General features: G+C 41.1%; 2 protein-coding genes across 3 annotated transcripts; one reads left to right on the plus strand and one right to left on the minus strand.

Annotated features, from left to right (window-relative positions):
• Window positions 1–13,842, plus strand: patz1 (POZ/BTB and AT hook containing zinc finger 1). Of its 2 annotated transcripts, XM_035151470.2 has the most exons (6): window positions 1–1,797; window positions 4,172–4,235; window positions 4,355–4,526; window positions 5,650–5,808; window positions 9,036–9,248; window positions 9,666–13,842. In XM_035151470.2, exons 1-6 carry the CDS (start codon window positions 545–547, stop codon window positions 10,142–10,144), a joined length of 2,340 nt encoding a protein of 779 aa, XP_035007361.1. In that variant the 5' UTR covers window positions 1–544; the 3' UTR covers window positions 10,145–13,842. The 2 variants fall into 2 exon arrangements, with proteins under 2 accessions (XP_035007361.1, XP_035007362.1); XM_035151471.2 differs by lacking the exons at window positions 5,650–5,808; window positions 9,036–9,248 and having other exon boundaries at window positions 2–1,797.
• Window positions 13,843–14,918: 1,076 nt separating this feature from the next.
• On the minus strand, window positions 14,919–20,280 carry LOC118105183 (solute carrier family 2, facilitated glucose transporter member 11). Its single transcript, XM_035152658.1, has 12 exons — window positions 20,260–20,280; window positions 18,466–18,564; window positions 18,174–18,334; window positions 17,028–17,152; window positions 16,804–16,933; window positions 16,564–16,712; window positions 16,177–16,364; window positions 15,980–16,090; window positions 15,644–15,745; window positions 15,471–15,546; window positions 15,231–15,358; window positions 14,919–15,113 (listed from the first exon to the last, which is right to left on the minus strand). The coding sequence occupies exons 1-12, from the start codon at window positions 20,278–20,280 to the stop codon at window positions 14,919–14,921; spliced, it is 1,485 nt and encodes a 494-aa protein (XP_035008549.1).
• Between the last annotated feature and the right edge of the window lie 867 nt (window positions 20,281–21,147).

Here is a 21,147-nt window from a genome sequence, read left to right on the forward strand (position 1 = left end):
TGTGATGTAGTACACGTGTGGTCAGTGGGTTTGCAGACAGTGTGATGCAGTACATGTATGATGGAGTACATGTGTGATGGTTTACAGTCAGCTCTCAGAGAGGAGGGGGCTGGCTGGTGGTTGGTGGGGGAGGGGTTTTACACACAGACAGGAAGAGACCTGCGTGTTCACATTCTGCCATAAACACCAAACACCCCCGGCTCTGCTGCTCTTCTCCCCCGAGCGACTGTTGTTGTGACGCGAGGACCGGATGAAAAACACACACCACAGCATGAAACCCCACAAGAGACATTTCTCACAAAACCACAGCGACCCCCACCCCTCAAAAAAACCAGGGTCAAAGTTCACAGGAAGCTGGGGGGCTGCCATTTTTCGCTGCTGCTACAGCTAACGTCTAACGCTAGATGCTAAACCGACGCGGAGGTGCGGTTGGTTTTTTGGATTTTGTAGCTCGCTGGACTCGACCGATCCCGGTCGTCGCACGCAATCCGCCACTCCTCCGGCCGTTGTCGCGAACAGACCGCCGCTCTTGGATGAATTCGGCATGGAGAAAGTAGCGGAGCCGTCTTGGACTTCTTCGTACACCTACCAGGTGAGCAAGCACAGCGCGGAGATGCTACACAACCTCAACGTTCAGAGGAAAGATGGAGGCAGGTTCTGCGATGTGGTGCTGCGCGTCGGCGAGGAGAGCTTCCCTGCCCACAAGGCTGTGCTGGCCGCCTGCAGCGAGTACTTCGAGTCGGTGTTCGGCCGCCAGACGGAGGGCGACGGCGACGCCAAGGAGCTGGAGATGCACACGATCAGCCCGAAAGTTTTCAAAGACATCCTGGACTTCGCGTACACCTCCAGGATCGTGGTGCGGCTGGAGTGCTTCCCGGAGCTGATGACAGCGGCCAAGTTCCTGCTGATGAGGTCGGTGATCGAGATCTGTCAGGAGGTCATCAAGCAGTCCAACATCCAGATCCTCGTCCCGACCTCTCGGGGGGGAGAAGCCAGCCTCTTCCAGGCCACGGCCGCCGCGGAGCTGGGTTATCCGGCGGCTCAGGAGGGGCTCGTGAACGGAACGGGGCTGCTGGTGAACGGGCAGAGCTTTGCTAGCAATGCGCAGATGTCCATGGAAGCGAGTGAGGACGCCGCCGCCGCCGTGTTGCTGGAAGACGGCGGAGAGTCGTCGGTGCCGATGCTGGAGCCTGTGGACGGACTGTCCGTGTCCCCGACCGCGGAACTAACGGGGAACACGCTTCATCACGACGGCGACGGCTCCCCGGGGTCAAAGAGGAGCAGGGGGCGACCAAAGAAAGCTGGTGGTGTCGTGGAGGCGCTTCACTTCAACCACAGCACCCAGAAAGACAACGGGCTGTTTCCGTGCGGCACCTGCGGGAAAGCTTTCACCGAAGCCTCCCGCTTGAAGAACCACGAAGCCCAGCACGGAGCCTCCAGCGGCGGCGCACACAGCGTCGGTGACAGCCTGTCATCGGCGGGCGGCTTGTCGTTAATGTCCCACCCGGGTCTGGCGGAGAACGGCTTGCAGTTACCCGGCGGGCTGGCGATGGACAACCCGCGCAAGCGGGAGAGGACCAGGCGGCACGTCGGCTGTGACATTTGCGGGAAAGTTTTCCGCGACGTGTATCACCTGAACCGACACAAGCTCTCCCACTCCGGGGAGAAGCCGTACGCGTGCCACGTGTGCGGGCTCCGGTTCAAACGCAAGGACAGGATGTCTTACCATGTGCGGTCCCACGACGGCTCTGTCGGGAAACCGTACGTGTGCCAAAGCTGCGGGAAAGGCTTCTCAAGGTGAGCTGAGCTTTTACACAGCATGTCTTTTGTGTTTGGAGTTGTGGAGACGCAGTGGTGTGACCGAGCCTCAGCGTCTGGTCACCCTCCAGGATTCCTGCTTTGTAAATCTGTGTTTAAAGGATGATCAGCTTTTGAGAGACCATGTGAGTTGTTGTTGTGAGTTGACAACAAATCAAACCCAGAGGTAAATATGGTCTTTATATAATAATTTAAAACCCAAATCCCTCTGTGACAGTGATTGGAAAAGATCAACATATAGTGTTGTCACAGCTTCATAACTGCAGAACACACATAGCGGCTGGCTATCATTGTAATTCAGCCTCACTCCCACACACATGCACACCAGCTCCCCAGCTCTGTTTCCCAGGCTCAGTGTTTCTCAGGCCCAGCCACTGACTCGATGTCACCACCTGCTGCTCTGGAGGTCCACGCACAGGACGGATGATGCATAAAAAAAGCAGCCCCACAGGTTTGAAAGACGTAGAGAAAGGAAAACAATGGAGGTCGGTGAGAGAGACGTCCCTGTGTTAGTGGGGGAGACATTCACACTGGTGGTGGCTCATCAACAGGTGTGATGCATTATCAAGTATCTAGAGTTACTCCCAAATATATGATGCTCGATTCTGTATGACTTCATGTGAATGTCTCCTAAGCACGAATGAAGGTTTCTTACTGCAGCAGTAAGACTGTACGATCAGCTGTGCACATAAAACATACGTCTGCACTAAAACCCAGGTTCACTTTTTAACTCTGCAATAGTAATCTCTGTCTGTGAAATGTGCAATCCATTTCAGTGGAGACATATTCACACTGTACATATTCTGTCAACACTGTATATATTAGTTATTTATACTTTATTTATATTTTCCTATATCTCCTTACATTCATTTTATTAACTACTTATACTGAGGCTTATTCCTGACTGCCCTCTTGATGCTTTACCTTTGCAAATTCTTCCCTCTGCGGGACAAATACAGGATTATCTTATCTTATCTAACATATAATTTGCCCTTTTCACAAACATTCTATTCATTCGTTTTTTTTGCCGGAGACATTTTGACCTGTTATAACAGGGGGCACACATGTGTATATAATGGAGTTAACCACTGCTAACCGAACAAAGTCATTGCTAATGTTATCAGTAACATCTGGGCCTTTCCTGCTGCGACAAGTCAAAATGTCTGCTGAGAAGAGGGACCACTGGCTCTGTCACACTGTCATTAATAGAGCATCTGAACACAGAGGGGAAGAGCCATCTGTAATGTTATTAGTTACATCTGTGCTTAAGTTTAAAGTCAAAATGTCTGCTGTGAAATAGGCCCATTATATTTATACTGCTTTAGAATGGAGGACCTCTTATTCTTCACATGTGTAGGTTAGGGTTATTTATATCGTTATAAAGATGGATCTGTCCCCGTTTGGAAAATCAGTTTGCAGCACAGGCAACAGTCAAAGATATAATAATACAATATGTGAATGGGAGCACAATAATTTGTGCCAAACTCCAACTCTTGTATTCATGGTCCTGTATGTGCCAGCTATTATTACAGGTTGTTTCCCCAGTCTTCAATGTCAAATTGATTTTACGCCCACTGTATTAATTTCATGGTATACTGAACAGGAAGCAATGTTACCATGACTTTCATGACCTTTCATCTAAGTTTTTATGTTTTCTTTTCTCCTATTCTTCAATATGTCACTGCCAGACGACAAATTCAACTTGTGACAAAAATCGATCTGGTTTTAACTCCAGAACCTGTAAATGTGACTGATAGGTTTATTTGTAATATGGACTGGACTACACACTTGTTTTAATGCTGTTAAACCAGACTTGGCTTCCTGGATCTGCCTGGTTTATTAATTTTTTTAAAAGATGAAGCTAATTTAGTTTTAAAGTCTAATGATCCCATATAAAGTGACACCTCAATATACATGGGCCCTCAGTCATATACTTTTTTAATAGATCAATCAGCCTCTGATCTTTTACAAGACATGGTTTGTCTTTCATCACAGGAAGAGAATGTTATTTAAAAGAATACACCAAATGTTATTAAAAACACTTCTGGTCAATTTCTTATACAGTGTAGTTATTTTTGCATCATTCTGATGAAGGTCTAGCACTGAAATGTCACAAATAAGGCTCACTATAAGTAAGAGAGTGTGCAGGAGTGTTTTCATCTGTCACATAATAGACATGGGAAAAATATTTTTCGGTTTTGAAAAGACACCACACACATTGAACACAATATTCAAATATTACTGACTTGGCCTGTGTTCACACATGTTAGTTTGCATGGTTTAGTTAATCGATCTTTAGCTGTGTGGAAATGAATATATTAGAAATTCACTTATTGGCTTTTTCTTCTTCCAGACCCGACCACCTGAACGGACATATCAAACAAGTTCACACAACAGAGAGACCCCACAAGTGCCAGGTAACACATGGAATCCACATATTGGAGTTATTATATATAATAAAACCCTGCAGCTAATGACTGTTTTTAAAACCGCCATATGTAAGAAAGACATTAACGTGTCAATATCTGTATTACAGATTTGTAATGCCTCTTTTGCTACGAGAGATCGCCTCCGGTCCCATCTCGCATGTCACGAGGACAAAATCCCCTGCAAAGTTTGCGGCAAGTTCCTGCGCGCTGCCTACATGACGGATCACCTAAAGAAGCACAGTGAAGGAACACATAACTACTGCGGCATCTGCAACAAAGGTAATCCTGAAAAACGTCAGCATACCAAATGTCTGCAAAGTTCACCAAGACAACTCTGCCCCATGTCAAATGGCGGATGACATGTATTCAGATGTTGCTGTTGCTGCTAATAGGAATATGAGGAGGGATGGTGTTATGGTTGGACTGCTGTAGTTGTTAGAGCTTTTGTAAAATGGTTGATTTTTATCAACAATGTGAAATTGCAGGATGTCCTGTAATCCTGTCGTGCAGGTCGACTCTCAAGAGAAAAGAAGTGTGTTGCTACTGTGTCGCTATAAAAGTCCACTATTCAAGTTGACGTTCATGTTGAATATTGTATGGCTTCCATCTGGCCACGCAGTGTGCTCACCTCCCAAATATGTATCAGATTCAATAAGTTGTACAGTTTGAGAAAGAGGCGGCGAACACTGCTGCCACAATAGAGCTGTAACGTTACACCTCAAAGGATGATAACCTGGTATCGTGCCTTTTTGTGTGTTTGGTATTCAGACTGAATCCTGGGTCCTATTTCATCTCCTTCCTCATCAGTAATTTGTGCCCTTCCTTGTACTACAATGTTGTAATGCTATTTTCTGAACATTACCTCACAGACAGGATTGGAATTGAAAAGCATGTTGTTGAATCAAAGTCAATTTCATTATTTTACATGATTCATCACCCTGTTGGTTTTGACAGTTTCCCCAAAACAATCTACAAATATGAGTACCTGTAGGTGCATTGATCAGATCAGAGGGTGATGTTGATATTGTGATTAGATCAATGAGAACATCTCTTTACAGTTTACTTCACACTTTGTGTGTCTGTACTCTGGAGCTGCTAATGTTCTTCTGGTGGATGAAGTGGCACCCAAGGCTGTTTTTAAAATAATTTGGTTGTTTGCTCGGTGCAGGACTTTTGCTGTTGATATAGTGATGCTGTTTGGTTGTGATTTACAATTAAGGAATGGAAAATAATTGAGCTTTCCCCCCGATTAACCATATGTGTTATTCTGGTTTCCGCCACTTTTGATCTCCTGTTGAGGGTTGACGATGAAAGTCCGTCCTTGTTTACATGACGGCCCTCTTGTAGCCAAGGCTTTGTGTGTGTCAAACGACTGCCTTGTTCTTTGTTCTTCTGGTCCCAGGTTTCTCCACTGCGTCCTACCTTAAGGTGCACATAAAGACACACCATGGCTCTCCACTGCCCCCCTCAGCCACAATGCACAACTTCCCTGAGCCAAGGGGGGGACTGCAGATGCACAACGGCACCCCTTACCACATGGGACACCAGTGCTCAGTGGAAGGCAAGCGGCCGACCGCCCCATCCCAAATTTTCATGTTTCTGGCTTTCATGTGCGCTGCTGCTTTTTGGAGAAACATGCTGCTGCATCTGTGTGTATGTTTAAAACACAAGCATACATTCACCGCACTGCGAAACATTTACTACTGTGCAATTTCATCCGCTGGTTGTCCTTCTGTTAGCCAGATGTCAGGGTCTTTTGCTGAGAAGGTGCAGTGTATACATAACATCTCTGTGGTAATCAGGTGGATGGAAACTATTTTTCCCTGTTTTGCCCATGACTAGAGAGGTAGACTGGACTGTGGTGTACTAGCTCTTCATGAATCCTTCAGTAAATCCAAAATATATTCAACATTTTTTATTTAGATTCATACCACTGATTTACTTAATTTGAGTTGCATCAAAACTTAAGAAATGCCATCGCTGGTACCGATTTTAGTGCCAGTTTCTTGGAAACATCTGCAGCCCTGTGTTAACCCTGAAGGCACTGCAGCACCACAAGCTAGCTGTCAAAGTTATCTTCCAAGAATTACAGTTTTTGGTGCTCAACAGATGTGCTCTAAAATATAAATTCTAAAGTTTACTAAAATCTGCCCACATGTTTCAGAATACATTATACTCATACAGATGGAATTAAGGGAAATGGCAGATAGTGCTGACCTTGCTGATTTTATTTACCTGTTTAGTCCGATTTTATTCGCATAGTGGTAAATATCTACCCTATAGGATCTCCCTTACTCCTCACTCATTATGGGTCATATATTAACAAACCAATTGCCTTGGCAAGTGGTTCAGTTACACCTGCCAGTTACTGGATGAAAATATTAAGTAACAACTGTTTTGTTTCAATCTAGTGACGTAAAAGTCCTCTGAATTAACACTCACAGTGGGGGGACACTTTGCATTAGAACTAGGCTAAGCTTGACCTCATGGTTCAACAAGCTGCAGGAAAAGTGCTGGAAACATTAGAAGCTCACAGTAGTTTCTCTGACTCGTGTCAAAGGTGAGGATTGCAGAACTGACTGGAGGAAACCCCTGTAGATTACAACTTGTAGTGCAGCTTTTCCTATGGGAGAGTATAGCAATATGCTGTATTTGCCATAGAACATAGCAATTGAGCACAAATATATTTCTAGACTTGTATTGTTACTCATAATAACATAATATGTAGCATACTTTGCTTTTGTATGTGCGTGTTTGTCTTGCATGGCCATGGCAGCATATTAACAGTGTCTGTACCTGCTTGGCTGGTCCATCAGCAGTTGTTCAGCAATGCACAGTGATGCATGATCGTCCTAATGTGCGCTCCATTTGTCCTGGATTCATTGAAACTTTTGTTGTTGTGCAATTTTGTGGGAGAACCAGTAGCATAGAGACAGTGCACACATCGAAGTGAGCCACAACTGGCAAAAATAACCAATCATTTCCTCTTTTGATTTGTACTTGGAACTTACTTTTTGACAAAATAACAATTAGTCCATTTGCATAGCATAATAGATGGTAGTTCTAATAATAATTATAGATTTCTTTACATTCTGAAGCACATACATAGATTTTTGTTTGAGGCAGGTGAAGAGATTGATGCAATAGTTGAGAAATTAGGAAATAGAGGTGTGTAAAATAGGCTGTTTCTTTGAAAGCTAAAGGAGATTGTATTTGTAAATTATTCTGCGGGGAACCATAGATTTGTTTCACTATGTGCTGAGTTACAAATCTCTGTTTTGGCATCAGTCATGAAGGGAACTCGGCATGCCAGGATCAGTTTCTCTAAATATAGCTGTGTGTTGTCAGCATCATAATGAAAGGAACCAGCTCTATAGATGGTATGTCCTGGGGAAAGCATTTACAGAGAAAATAAAGTTGGTCCTAAAGCTGCTCCCTGAGGGACACCATACTGGACATGACCAAAAGATGGCATGTGGTTATTAGAACCTGTGTTTAATAGGTAGGATGAGAACAATTTGAAAGCTGTACCAGATAGATGTTTGGTAACCACCTGTGTAATAAACACATTTTATTATCATCAACATTCAATTTCCTCACCATGTTTATCAATATTAAGCGTAGCAAAATCACATATTCTCGCTTAATGTCAAAAAAGTATATAATAACTTCTAAAAGCCTTTTCTTAATGTGCTTCCAGTATTATTTGGTCAAGTGCACAGTATGCATGAAAACGAAGGGAACCACGATGGGCAACGTGTTTAGATTAGTGTTTAGTTTTTCCATTTAAACACTCATTTTAGCCACAAAATGGGACCTTTTTATTGCAGTTTGTTCTATGCTTAATGCACATCTTTAGTTGGTTTTGATGATTCCTCTCCATTTAATCTCTTCTGCCAGTGTGTCAGTAAATGAACAAACCTCTTTTACAAAAAGTATAAAAAGGTTTTCTGTCATCTGGCAGACTCCAGCTAAGCCACCAGAAGAAAAAGCTGAAAGTATCTTTTCCCCTTGGAAGTAGCCAGAAATGTGTACTGTCACTATATTTACTGATTTTTTCACTGTAGTCTTAATTTAATGTCATGTGAGACAAATACGTTGTGTTTGTGAAAAATACTTACAATTCACAGTATGGGCTCACAAGGAAATGTAACTATACCTTCTGCCTTTAATTCAATTTGTTTGACAACTCGTCTGATTACCTTTAAAACGAACTCGGCAGCAGTGTAGAGGTATTGTATTGTCAAAGTGTTTTTTGAAAGAGCTTGTCAAGGAAAATCACATTTAGAAATGTGTCCATTCAGAAACTACACTTGCTGTTACCATGGTAACCACATTTTCTTTAGTAATTCTCCATTTTGATGGGAACTGCACTTAATGGTGACTTTGTGCGTTTGCCAGTGAGCCAACATTGTGTATTGTGCATAGTTTTTTTTATTACTTGGGATTAGTAAATCCAATTGTTAGTCAAATAGATGGACTCACATCCAGTGTATTTTTCACAAACATCAACTGTTTTCATTAATTATACCAATAATTACTGATAAGGATTAAGCATAAGCTGACAGGGTAAGGAGGAAAAACATTCATTCATCCCTGACAGCTTCCGTGATGGGGTTCACTCAGCATGGATTCATTCATACGAGTAAACCTGTCCTGCACACTGTGTTTACCGACTGCCTTTCAAATACTAGTGATGAAATGAAGGTAACTCTGTCCATATGGTTTCCGCCGGCCTGTTATGTCTGTCCCTCCCCCTTCCTTTCTCCCTGGCCGGGTGTCGTGTAGACCTGTGCGCCAGTCGCCAGCTGCTTCTCACCTCGTCTGAGGCGGAGGGTCGCTTTCATGGGCTCTCTGGACACCCAGTTCATCCACAGCCTGGCCCTCCAGCCTTGGGCCTGCAGCCTGAGCTGCTCATGGGGAAGCCAGGTGGGACTCCATATTTCTGGGAGTGTCGCTCTGGCGGGGTGCCTGGCTTCCCTGTCCATGGGCCTGTTACAGGTCAGTACAGTCCAGCAGGAGGGTGGGTTGGGAGCATGGTGCAAGCATGGCCCAATGGTTGGATGAGCAAAGTACAATCCTCAGTGGACACTATGCAGATGGACTGAGCTAGATGATAGTACAGTTCAATCCTGTAGCCACGTTTTTGAAGGAAATGTCTTTCTTCTCTGTTTTGCTGAATTCAAATATTAATGTGTAAAATCAATCGTTCATCTTGTTCCAATTGTGCTTATTGTCTTCTCACTGAACACCTGATGTTTAAGTTTGAGACTTTTGCAGGTGCCAGCCAGCTACTGGATTAAAGTTGTATTTGACAAAACTTGTTTAATAATAATATATCCTCATTTATCTTTCTCTTCCCTCCCTTTTTCCTCCTCCTTCACTCCCCTCTTCCTACCCATGTGGCATTTACCTCAGACGGAGAGGAGAACGCTGAGAAATGTCCTCATCTGGAATCAGAAGAATCCGATCCTTCATTTGGAGAGTTGCCAAACAGTGACGAACTGAAATCTCCACACAAACCCGACGGGCCGGAGCTCGAGATGCCATCCTTATCCTGCAACGGAGCTTCTGCAGGGGCGTTGGGTTCCCCCGAGGGATCCAAAGCCAAGACGGACCCTGAGAAGAAGTTTACCTGCGGGATCTGTGGTCAGGCCTTCCGCACAAAGTCCTACCTCAACAAGCACCAGCACAGAGTTCACAAAGCCCAGAAGGCCCAGGGAGTTTCAGGGTCTGGCGCAAGTGAGCTGACCCCGTCCCTGTCCTCTCCCTTCTCCCCCCAACAAAACATGTCCTTGCTCGAGTCCTTTGGCTTTCAGATTGTCCAGTCCGCTTTCGCCTCGTCACTGGTGGACGCTGAGGCAGGTCAAAGTGGACTCGACTTTGGAGGGAAGTGACAAGTTTGCTGGAGATATAATGAAGCTTGTCACTTGTTGAACGAAGCCGGGTTGCCCACAGAAGATGCTCCGTATTTGGGAATAACTTTGCCTCAAGACTACTTTTTTCTGTTTGTCGCGTTGCTTAATGTGTATCCAATATTTTTGTCAGAGACTGCCATACGATTCCTACTTTTTCTACTTTTTCAGAGTATGAAAAGTGAACGGCGTGTACATTTTCTTTGTAAAGAAACGACATGAAGGTTTTATTTCCTTTATCTGACATGAACCTGTTGAAGTTATGTTTGGTAGGCTCTCAGTTGTTTTTGGCTTGTGTGTTAATCTTAGCTGCACATATGTTCCTGACATGAAATTAATTATTTACGGCATTCTTAAAATGATGATTTTCTTTTAAATGTCCGCCGGCTCTGATGTACTTGGTAAATCAACCCTTGGCCATTACAACAGTTTTTAATCTTTCATATAAACAGACGTCTTTACCTCAGAGCAACAGGAGGACTGAGTTCTGTATTTATGTTGGATTTAGTTTTTATTAAGACCAAGGATTTAAATTGGCCTTGATTTTTCTAGCAAGCTTTGCTGCAAATCTGTTAATTTCAGACTATTTACCATATTCCTAACAGGCACACGGCATATTTCATTACGCATTTATTAGGAGCAACAACTTTGTACAAAAAGAGTGGGTTTAAAGGTGGCTGAGTAGCACTGATAGTTGTCAAGGACCTTTGGGAATCATTATTGACAGGATTGTAGCTGACAACGGACAGTTCAGAAGCACTTTTAAAACAAGTATCATTAAAACTACATTTTATTTGTTATGGCACCGACACAAAACACATTTGGCTTCTTAGAAGTTGGCAAAAATATTTCACCTTTAAAAAAAAAAAAAAAAATAGTAATTAAGCTACCTCAGAAGATATTAACACCACAGTGCTTTGTTGTTAATGTGTGTTAATCATAGCTTAATCAAGTTTTATTGTGTTTACTTTATTGGATTTCTAGAATTAAAGGTAAAAAATGAAAACGACCTCAAAGCCCCAGCAGCTTTAAACCATCCTAATTTAGTCAGTACTTAGAAGGACCTGTTTCGTCATTACTTAGCAAAAAGCCTCAGAGGATAGTTGTATTTGTGAATCTTGAGCAGAGTTGGTACACTGAGGTGACGTCTTACAGGATGTGCCACTGGCAGCTCATTTGGGTGTGAATAGCCCTTTATCATTTTTTGATCTGATCATTGGTAAAAAAAAGAAAAAAGAATAATTAATATAAAAAAGTGCAAACCTAAGGAGAGGAAAGCCATTTATTATTGTGATTTATACTGTGTCCAGGAATGTTTTTTTTCATTTTATGAAATAGGTTTTTTCTATCACGTCGGGTAAATTTAGATTTAAAATCGGTCTTGAAACATGCCTTGAGCTTGTCGGGACCCCCACACCCCCCACAACAATGACGAAGTTTCCGAGTATTGTTTGTTAGTTATTAAATCAGTTGTGTACATTAACCAGGGACCAAGGTCAGGTATATTTTCAGTCTATTTTTTGAGAAATGTAAATTATATTTTATTAACTTATTCATGCCCGTGCTTTTTTTTTGTGTACAGTTTTTTATTTTTGATTGTCAAACAAAAATCTTGTGATTTGCTCATTTTGATAATTTTTCACTGTAGATCATGTTAAATGGAGTTCCGTGCGTGTTCTTGTGTGCGCGTTGTGCAGCAGTTAACGGGTTAGAGGAGGGATGGACACCCTGATCCACCAGCTTCTGCACCGACCAAACGTAATGCAACTTTTTCAGAGTCAAGTAACTAAGCTCAAGTTCTTTCTCCAGTGTTTATTCATCTTCTTTGCCTGCACGTCTTGTATTGATCAACCCCTCTGTCAGTGATCTATCATTCGCTTGCTCTGTTGTGTAGATGACACGACTTGTGTTTTGCACTAATATCCGCTCAGTTAAGGCACAAGCGATCCACCTTGCTGTCTTTAATTCAAACTGTTGAACCCAAGACATTCCTGTGATGAGAACAAATGTAAATGAGCCATTTTTACTTTTTAAATAACCCAGTATGACATTTGTGATTGAATGCAAAGATCTTTATAGTATAATCTGACTTAAATGAGGTTTAAGTCTGTAACTGATTATTATTTTCATTATCGATTATCCTGCAGATTTGTTTTTGAATCATATATGTCCATTTAGACTTTCAATTAACTTTGTTTGTCTGATCAACAGTTCAAAACTCAAAGATACTCAGTATGCTGTCATAAATGCCACAGCTGCAAACCCACTGCAGAAGCTCAAGAAACAATTAACCCCATTAACAAAACACTGTAGTTGTTAATTATTTTTTATATTGATCGACCAATTGATTTAATGGATTAGTTCATAAGAATAATCGTTTTCATAATCTCTTCACACTGAAACGTAGATCTATACAAGGTCGAAATAACGCAGTTGCAAAATAAACAATATGAGATTTAATTATTGGGTATCATGAGGACCTCACATACAAAACACTTTAAAGATGATATTTTAATATCGTGTGTGTGTGTGTGTGTGTGTGTGTGTGTGTGTGTGTGTGTGTGTGTGTGTGTGTGTGTGTGTGTGTGTGTGTGTGTGTGTGTGTGTGTGTGTGTGTGTGTGTGTGTGTGTGTGTGTGTGTGTGTGTGTGGGGAAAAAAAAAAAAGAGCGTGTGTACATGTGCCATCTATGCGTGTGTGTCTGTTTCCTGCTTCTGTTTAATTATTATTTGTAAGTAAATTTGTCTGTTGAATTCAGTACATTCCTATATTATTTATGTTTTTATTGTGATTGTTACATGTGTATATACCATTCATATACACCGTCTATAGATATATATATATATAAATATATGAACCAACCAATATGATCAATGTTTGTCAGTGGTGGTCCTGTACATATATATCGTTCTTTTTCTTGTCTGTTATATGGAGGGGTGTTAAGTTATGGCCATTTTGACTGAAAAGTGTAAACTGCATGTGCCTGGCATGCGAGCTGAGCTGGGGACTGAATGTCGATCACTGGTTGGTGGCAGTAATGGTTTCACTGGTCACTCTGCTGTCACGCTGCTCTGGTAGCGCTCACACTGCCGGCCGCACGACTCATGTCTTTTGTTCTTCTTCTTTTGTTTTGATCCACTCTGCACTAAGGTATTTACAACTTAAACGTTATTAAGAGTTGTGTTGTGATTATTTGTTTGAAATCATGTGGACGATGCCGTCAGGAAGGAATTTCTTCACAGGGATGTATGATTTGTTTCACTCCTGTTGGTACTTCAGAGTTAAAAAAGATCTTTTCATTGATTATTTAGACCTAAATGGTTTTTGCTTTCTGCTTTTGGTCTGTTGCAAAGTGCCTTCCAAATACTGATTGTGCACAGCAGTGGATTAAAAAAGATCCTCTTTTCTAAAGGTTTAAAATTGTACAGAGTGACTTGCATTGACACTTTTGTATAAAACACTCACAAAAATGAAATGTACAATATGTTACCTTGGTATTTTATCATCGTATGCAACAAGATTGCTCTTTAAACATGTGAGCTACATGTGTCTTTGGACATATTTCAATTTAAGCATACTTTTCTATAGATATTTGTTTTTGTACTCTGTCATTGAGTCTCATCTCTCTTGTTGGTACAGAGATGTGGGCATCAAATAAATTGCAATTGAAAAAGCTCCTTATATTTGGGTTGTATTTTTTCTGATGGATATTGAAACATCTTATTTATACATTAGACGGTGGTTTATACTTTCAAACTAACATTCACACCAATTTACACCAATTCACAGTGCAGCATTTAAGACCCCTTGAGTGAAATTGTGGAACATTCAAATACAGAGGGGTTACGTTAGCTATGATATATAATTTGGTTTCTTATTTTGCAGTTAATGCTTCTAATTATCTGGCATACAGAGACACCTGTTCAGTTAATATTGTGGGTTTCACAAAAGATTTGTTGCAATGTATCTGCACATACATTTGTCAGGTGATCCATTATTGTTGAAATGGGCTGGTTGTTCTATTCCTTAAATATTAAAAATTACTTGATCATAATAATTTAATAAATGTACACAGCTTAAATTTTACATTTATTGTGAGGAACAGAACAGAATGGGAACAAGGCCACTCGAGTTCAGAAACACAACACAGACGCCGCCAATAATTTATATTCAACTTTATTCAGCTGGGTGTTTTGTAAACAAACAATATAAACTATCATCTGGCAGTGTACAGTGCACGGATCACATCATCTAATACTGCGTTTACAACACTCAGACAATACTTCAGTGAATGAACTAACTACCTTAGGACTGACCTTTTTCTGTATTTGGTATAGTTTTGAATTATGTCAGTTTGTTGAGTGTTTATGGGATTAAATAAAATAACCATACTTGCATATGGCATCAAGTAATCAAGAAAACTAAGCAAGAAAACTTCAGTGGAATGAGGGGCTGCCTTTTCCAAGGGGATGTCCTCAGTTTCAGACTTTGAAAACCTCTGGTTTAATACATTTCTGGAGTTAGATGTTTATGCTAAAAGTAATACATATATTTGTTTGTACAGAGTTGTTAACTATTAATGAAAAGGTTGCTCTCTTAAAAACATGTGGTTTAATGTTTGATTTAAAAATCTGAAAAAATTGTGGAAAAAAATATATTAATAATAATAATAATAATAATAACTCGTTTGTATAGGATTTTTCTAAACAATGTTACAAAGTAAATAATGTTTATTTATATTTATCTGTATATAATATTTATAGTTTAGTTGCAAGTGTAATGTAAGTACTTTCAATGTCGTTTCCACCGTTCTTGTAATTTATTTTGTTGAAATCTTCCATAATCTCAAGCATTGTTTTTCCTTTTGTCTCTGGGACAAAATAAATCATAAATCCTGCACTGAAAAGGGAGTAAGCCACAAAGATCAGGAAGCAGAACTGTCCGAGTCCATCCTGCATGAAAACACATCAAAACAGGCTGTTAAATTCACAGTATATAGATATTAGGAGGGAGATGATGTAGCCTACGTTCATGACTGGAAATATTGATATGAGGCACATATATCTCACCACTACGTAGCCAAATAACATCCCCACGAGGAACATGCTGAGCCAGTTGATCGTCCCACTGATCACGTAGGCAGAAGGACGCCAGGCTTGTAGGAAAAGGTCAGCGGGAAGAGCCATGGACACACCGGCTAAAAGGAGATTATCATTTATTTTAAAAATTCATCATCATCAATCATTAAAAAAATAAAATAATACAAATAAATCACTTGTGAGGACGAGCACAGGCAACAGAAAACTCACACGGTCCAAGTCCATAGATGCAGATGACACAGAAGATCAGGGCGATGTTCAAATATGGGATCCATGAATTCAGATCCTTTGTGAAAAAAGACAAGGATTTGTAATTTCTCCTCCTCAGGACAGAGGGGAGGAGGAGGAGGAGGAGGACGCGTGTAATGATGGAGCACAGTTACCTTGATGGACAACATGGCAGTGAGTAGAGACATGGTGATGCCCATCAGTAAATAGCCATAGCCCATCAGCTTCTTCCTGCCAGCACGATCTATCAGAAAAGACTGAGACACAACAGGGATGTTATAGAATTACACAACAGGCCTGAATTTACCCAACAGTTGTTCATTTGATTGTTTGTTCGTTCGCGCATTCACTCGTTTGTTTAAAGGTTTGGTGGCTTGTTTGTTCGTTGGTGGAGGTGCGCTCTCTATTGAGTACATTTCTCATTTTCGGAGTTGTTTTTGAGTTGCGTTGTTTTCAGCGTGATTTTCATGATACATGACAGAAATACTTACACACAGGGTTATGGCGATTAACTCTGTTGCTCCGATACCAATGGCCAAGTAATGCCTCTGGTCCTCTGGCACTCCTGACTGACGGAAGATGTCAAAGGCGTAGAAGTAGAGCTGAGAAGATGAGAAACCATTTAACTAGATGAGACGCATGAGGTGAGATTAGAACAAGTGTCTCATGACGGCTGACGGGAACATACAGCGTTGATGCCGCAGAACTGAACACCAGCACAGGGGATGGCCAGAGTCAGCAGCTGCCACCTGACACAGCGAGAGGTCAACACGTCCTTCACGGTCTTCGCCTTCTCTCCCAGTGAGCTCACTCTCTCTTTCTCCATGTCGTCCAACTCCAGCTTCAAGTCCTCCTCCTGCCACAGCCACTGCAGGGCTATTGGATTAAATTTTTCCCAGTGAACACATTCAAAAACCTGGAGTTCATCTGTGACGCAATCTAAACTTTCTCACTCTCCAACAACTGCTCATAGAAGTTGTTGCAGCATCACAATCAAGCAGTTTTACAAATCCAAACCCTTATTGTAAAGTGTGTAATCTAGTGTGAAATGCTGATTCTAAAACCGTCCACTCACCTTTTTTGCAGCCTTCAGTGTCTCCTTTGTCGATGTACAGGTATCGAGGCGCCTCAGGGAAGAAAAGCAGCATCACAAACTGCAGGATGGCAGGAATACCACTCACAGCCAAGAGATACGGCCACATGTCCTCTGTTCCCATCATCTCCCTGAGTCAAACAACGATGGGTTAGAAAGACACTTAAATCCAAAGAGGCAGGAAGAGGGAAGTTATATTATTTGTAAGAATTCACTACTGACTTGATGCCAATAATTTGACCCGTAACTTTGCCAAAACCGATGAAGATTGAGCTGGTGAGAGTCAGGAAACCTCTGAATTTCTTTGGCGAACTCTCCCCGAGATACATGAGGTGAACGCTCAGGCCGAGACCTGTGGAGAGAAACAAAAACAACCTTTAAGAGCCTGACAAAATAAAGCAGAAGATGAGAAACACAACAAACACACAGGCATCATCAGGACATACCGACGTTATACCCATACAGGAATCTGCCCAACAAGATCATCTCAAAAGATTTGGCCGTGTGACTGAAGAGCATCAGCAGAGCAGCAACCATCGCCACAACATTGTTGAATAGGAGAGCTTTTTTCCTGAAAGACCAAAAGACAAATAAAGTATTTTATTAAATAGGATTCAACTAAACTTACTTTCACTGCTAAGTGCAATAAAAGATGTTGAAACCTGAATGGTTTGTCTCCGGCTGTTCTTGGTAAACTCCGGTGGCAACCTTGGCTTGTCACAATTTTGTACTTTGAAGTTTATGTTTCACAACTGTAAAGTCAACCTGGAACATCTTTTTCCACATTATGGGAAATGCATGTGTTTCCAGAATGTTTGAATCCAGTGGTTGTAAGTCGCTGCAGCCTGTAGTGTGTGAACTGCAGCACTGACACTAAAATGTAAAACTGAGTAGATTAGTTCCTGCTGCCAGAGCCTGAATAAATAAATCAAAAATGTTGCCTTTGAAACAAGTTGCTTTTATCTTTTATTAATCATCATATTTTCCATCTTTGCAGCTGAAAAAGTCCCTTGACGTGACCTTGGCGAGTTCCATCACGTGTCTCAAAACACACCAGATTAGTTAAACACTGAGGCTGAACATTAGTGTTTTATTTTCTGGTTTATAAACCATTGAAGTCGTGACTTTGGCTCCAAATCAGAAGTTTGTCACGTCAGAGAGTTTTGAAAAGCAAAGACGTCAGCAAGTAATTGTTAAGTGTTCCCTGTTAATTAACAGCCCTGTCAAACATCACAAAAAAATGATGTTTTGTGTATGTGTGTGTGTGTGTGAATGTGTGTGCTTGTACTTCTATCTTTGTGGGGACCGTGACAAGTGAGGACAGTGGACGTGGGGGAAAGTGAGGACATTTTGGCCGGTCCTCATTTTCAAAGGGCTGTTAAAAGGTTAAGACTTGGTTTTACTGTTAGGGTTAGGGTTAAGGGTTAAGGTTAGTCACTTAGCTGTAATGGTTAAGGTTAGGGTAAGGGGCTAGGACATGCATTATGCCATTGACTGTCCTCACAAAGATAGAAGTACGAGAATGTGTGTCTCTGTCTGCCATTGGCTATCTTTGGGAGACAGATTTCCGAGTAAAGATCAGTGTCCCTCACCGGCCGTAAGTGACAGGAAGGCTGCCGCTGTGAATGGCCCCGGCCCAGGCTCCAAGGCTCAGCACAGCCACGATGAAGGACCAGATGAGCTTGTTGGTGGAGTCGGTCACTGGAGCGTTGTACCTCCACAACCACGTGTAGTTCACGAAACTCTGCACATGCTGTGAAAAGGTCAAAGTCAAAGTCAAGGTCAAGGACAGAAAACTTCAGATAAATAATCTATTATAGTAAATGTTGCTTTTAGCCATTATGTTATTGTTTTATCATCCAGTATGTTGCGATGATGTCTCACCTCCTCAGGTGAAGCAATGACCGACACTTGAATCCCGTACTGAAACGATCCACCGATTCCCAACACCATCGACAGCGCATACAGCCTCCAATACTGCAGCTGAGACGTAAAGTGGAAACCCCATATTTGACTTTTAGTGAAACAGTTTAGTGAACTAGACATTGTAGGAGAGGGCAGACAGTATGTAATGATTCATATAATGCTTTACTGACATGGGGCCCGAACAGATGACCAATGAACAATGATTATAAATGACGCTCATGATGCCCAGTACAACGTCACTGTGCACTCGACCGTTCTGCTCTGTGACGAATGTCTATTTAACCTTTACACCTTCACCTTCTTGTTATGAATGTTTAAAACTCTTGTAACTTAAAATGTAATGTTTCTTTTATTTTGTTCCAGAAAAGGGAAAGTATTTTAGAAAGAAGAATACTGCAAATTTTCTGATTGTTTCTCTTGTGGTGAGTTACAGTGGTTTTCAGTGCATGTGCAGAGCCTCTATGGTCCTGGTAATTACAAGTTTATCTGTAATGCAGTGTCTTATGTCAGGCTACAGAAAGTAACAGTACTGTACTTAAAGGTCCAGTGTGTAAGATTTAGGTGAAAGGGATCTATTGACAGAAATTTTATATAAAATAATCCTAGTTATGCTTTCACGGGTGTGCTTCATCTAAAGTATACAAATTGTTTCTTTTATTTACACTAGAATGGGACCTTTATATTGAAATACTTTATATTTACATCAGGGGGGGGGGGAGTCCTCTCTATGGAGGCCGCCATGTTTCTTGTAGTAGCCCAGACTGGACAAACTAAACACCCTTTGAGTTTTTACGAAAACTGAAGGTTACCACAGGTTCTCTTTCATGTTTGGAAGGGGAGGATGAGGTGAGGGGTGTTCAGCTGCAACATGACACTTCACCACTAGATGTCACTACATTCTACACACTGAAGCTTTAAGTACAGTTTTAAAGTACTTGTACTGTATTTATTGTACTGAGAAATGTTGTTATTTTTATTTAACATTTTTCAGGTGATAATTATGAACTTTTACTCAAATAGAACTAGAACTTGTTACAGAGTGTTTTTATGTTGTGATTTTACGTTTACTCAAGCAAAGGATCTCAGTTCTTCTTCCACCACTGATACTCAAGCCAAGCAGATAGTCTTTTGTCAAAGTCTTTTAACCTCTAAATCTTCTGTTGTCAGCTCATTACATAGAAGTGAACACAACTTAATTTTTGATGAAAATCTCATGTCATCGGTTGTTTCTCTAATCAGAGGCAGTTTCAGTGAAAATCGTCCAAACAAATGTTTCTGGTGTGGCAGTCATAGGCATTTATCCCATACTTATAATCACAGTAAAATGTGACTCATAATACATTTTATATATTAAACCAGATGATTAAAAAATGTATCATCTGGTCTATGAAAATTTAATGTGACAAATATTTTTAAATGCTCAAAATTAATTTTTCACTCACTACTGACTTTTAAAAATGTTGACATTTATAATTACCATTACATGGCTGAAACTGGAAAAAGAAAGAAATTTGAGAAAACCTTCTGTATTTACTTTGTAAATATTCTCCAAACACAGAATTTGTTTTCAGTATTTTCTCAATGTTTGGTTTGTTTCTAAACGTTGACAAACCGATGAATATCTTTTTTCTTTTACTTGCACTGTCTGAGCATCACAATAAAACTTCCTCCTTGCTACTTATAGGATAATTAAGTATTTTAAACTCTGTATTCAAGTATTCCAAAACACGCAGCCCAACAATACCCACTCACCTTCTTTGACGCACCCTCCATTTTTTGCATTGACTCTCTCGATGCTGGATGCACGAGGAGCAGAGGAGCAGGATTTATGAAGGAGGCTACCTGAAGTTGCACATTCATAGAACTTAGTTGTCCATTCATGTTGTTACAGAGTAAGATTGTCATGTTTTGACGTATGTGAGAGGGATGACCACACGCTGCACTAGATCAAACTTGGTCCGTCTGGTTGATTCCTGTGGTCGCTCTGCTGGTACAACTGGTTATCCATTATTTCAATCTGAAGAGAGGGTGGCTCAAACCAATAAACAAATGAAACAAGGCTCAAATAGAGCTTGTTATATATGTCTTCATAAAGCTATGCACATGCACATGCACAAGATGCAATTAAGATGATGATGAGCAGTTCACTCAACAATGCAAATAATACTCAGTCTATAAAGAAGCTGTTTCATACATGTTGAGCTGTACCCTAGATTGAAGTTTCTGCTGTAAGCATAAACTAAGAAGTTATTAGGATGGATGGATGGGTGGATGGGTGGATGGATGGATGGATGGATGGATGGGTGGATTGATGGATGAATGGAGGGATGGATGGATGGATGGATGGATGGATGGATGGATGGATGGATGGATGGATTAATGACTATAATTACAAAGATAATAGGTGCAAGATTCACACATTTCTATGGCTACATCTGATAGAAAAATCATTCATACCCTGTGTATCATTCTTATGAGGATCTTCCCCTAAATGAATATTCACATATTTATATATACAATTTTAACCTTGTTCTTCCTCCTCCTGTTGCTCTCACCCAAATAATATTTGTACTTCTATTGTCTGATGTAAGATCTTCAAATTCTTCTCATAAGAATGAATTGGCTTTTATCTTATCTGCC

This window comes from Hippoglossus stenolepis, chromosome 3 (genome assembly GCF_022539355.2).
Source record: "Hippoglossus stenolepis isolate QCI-W04-F060 chromosome 3, HSTE1.2, whole genome shotgun sequence".
In the NCBI taxonomy this organism is placed as follows: domain Eukaryota; kingdom Metazoa; phylum Chordata; class Actinopteri; order Pleuronectiformes; family Pleuronectidae; genus Hippoglossus; species Hippoglossus stenolepis.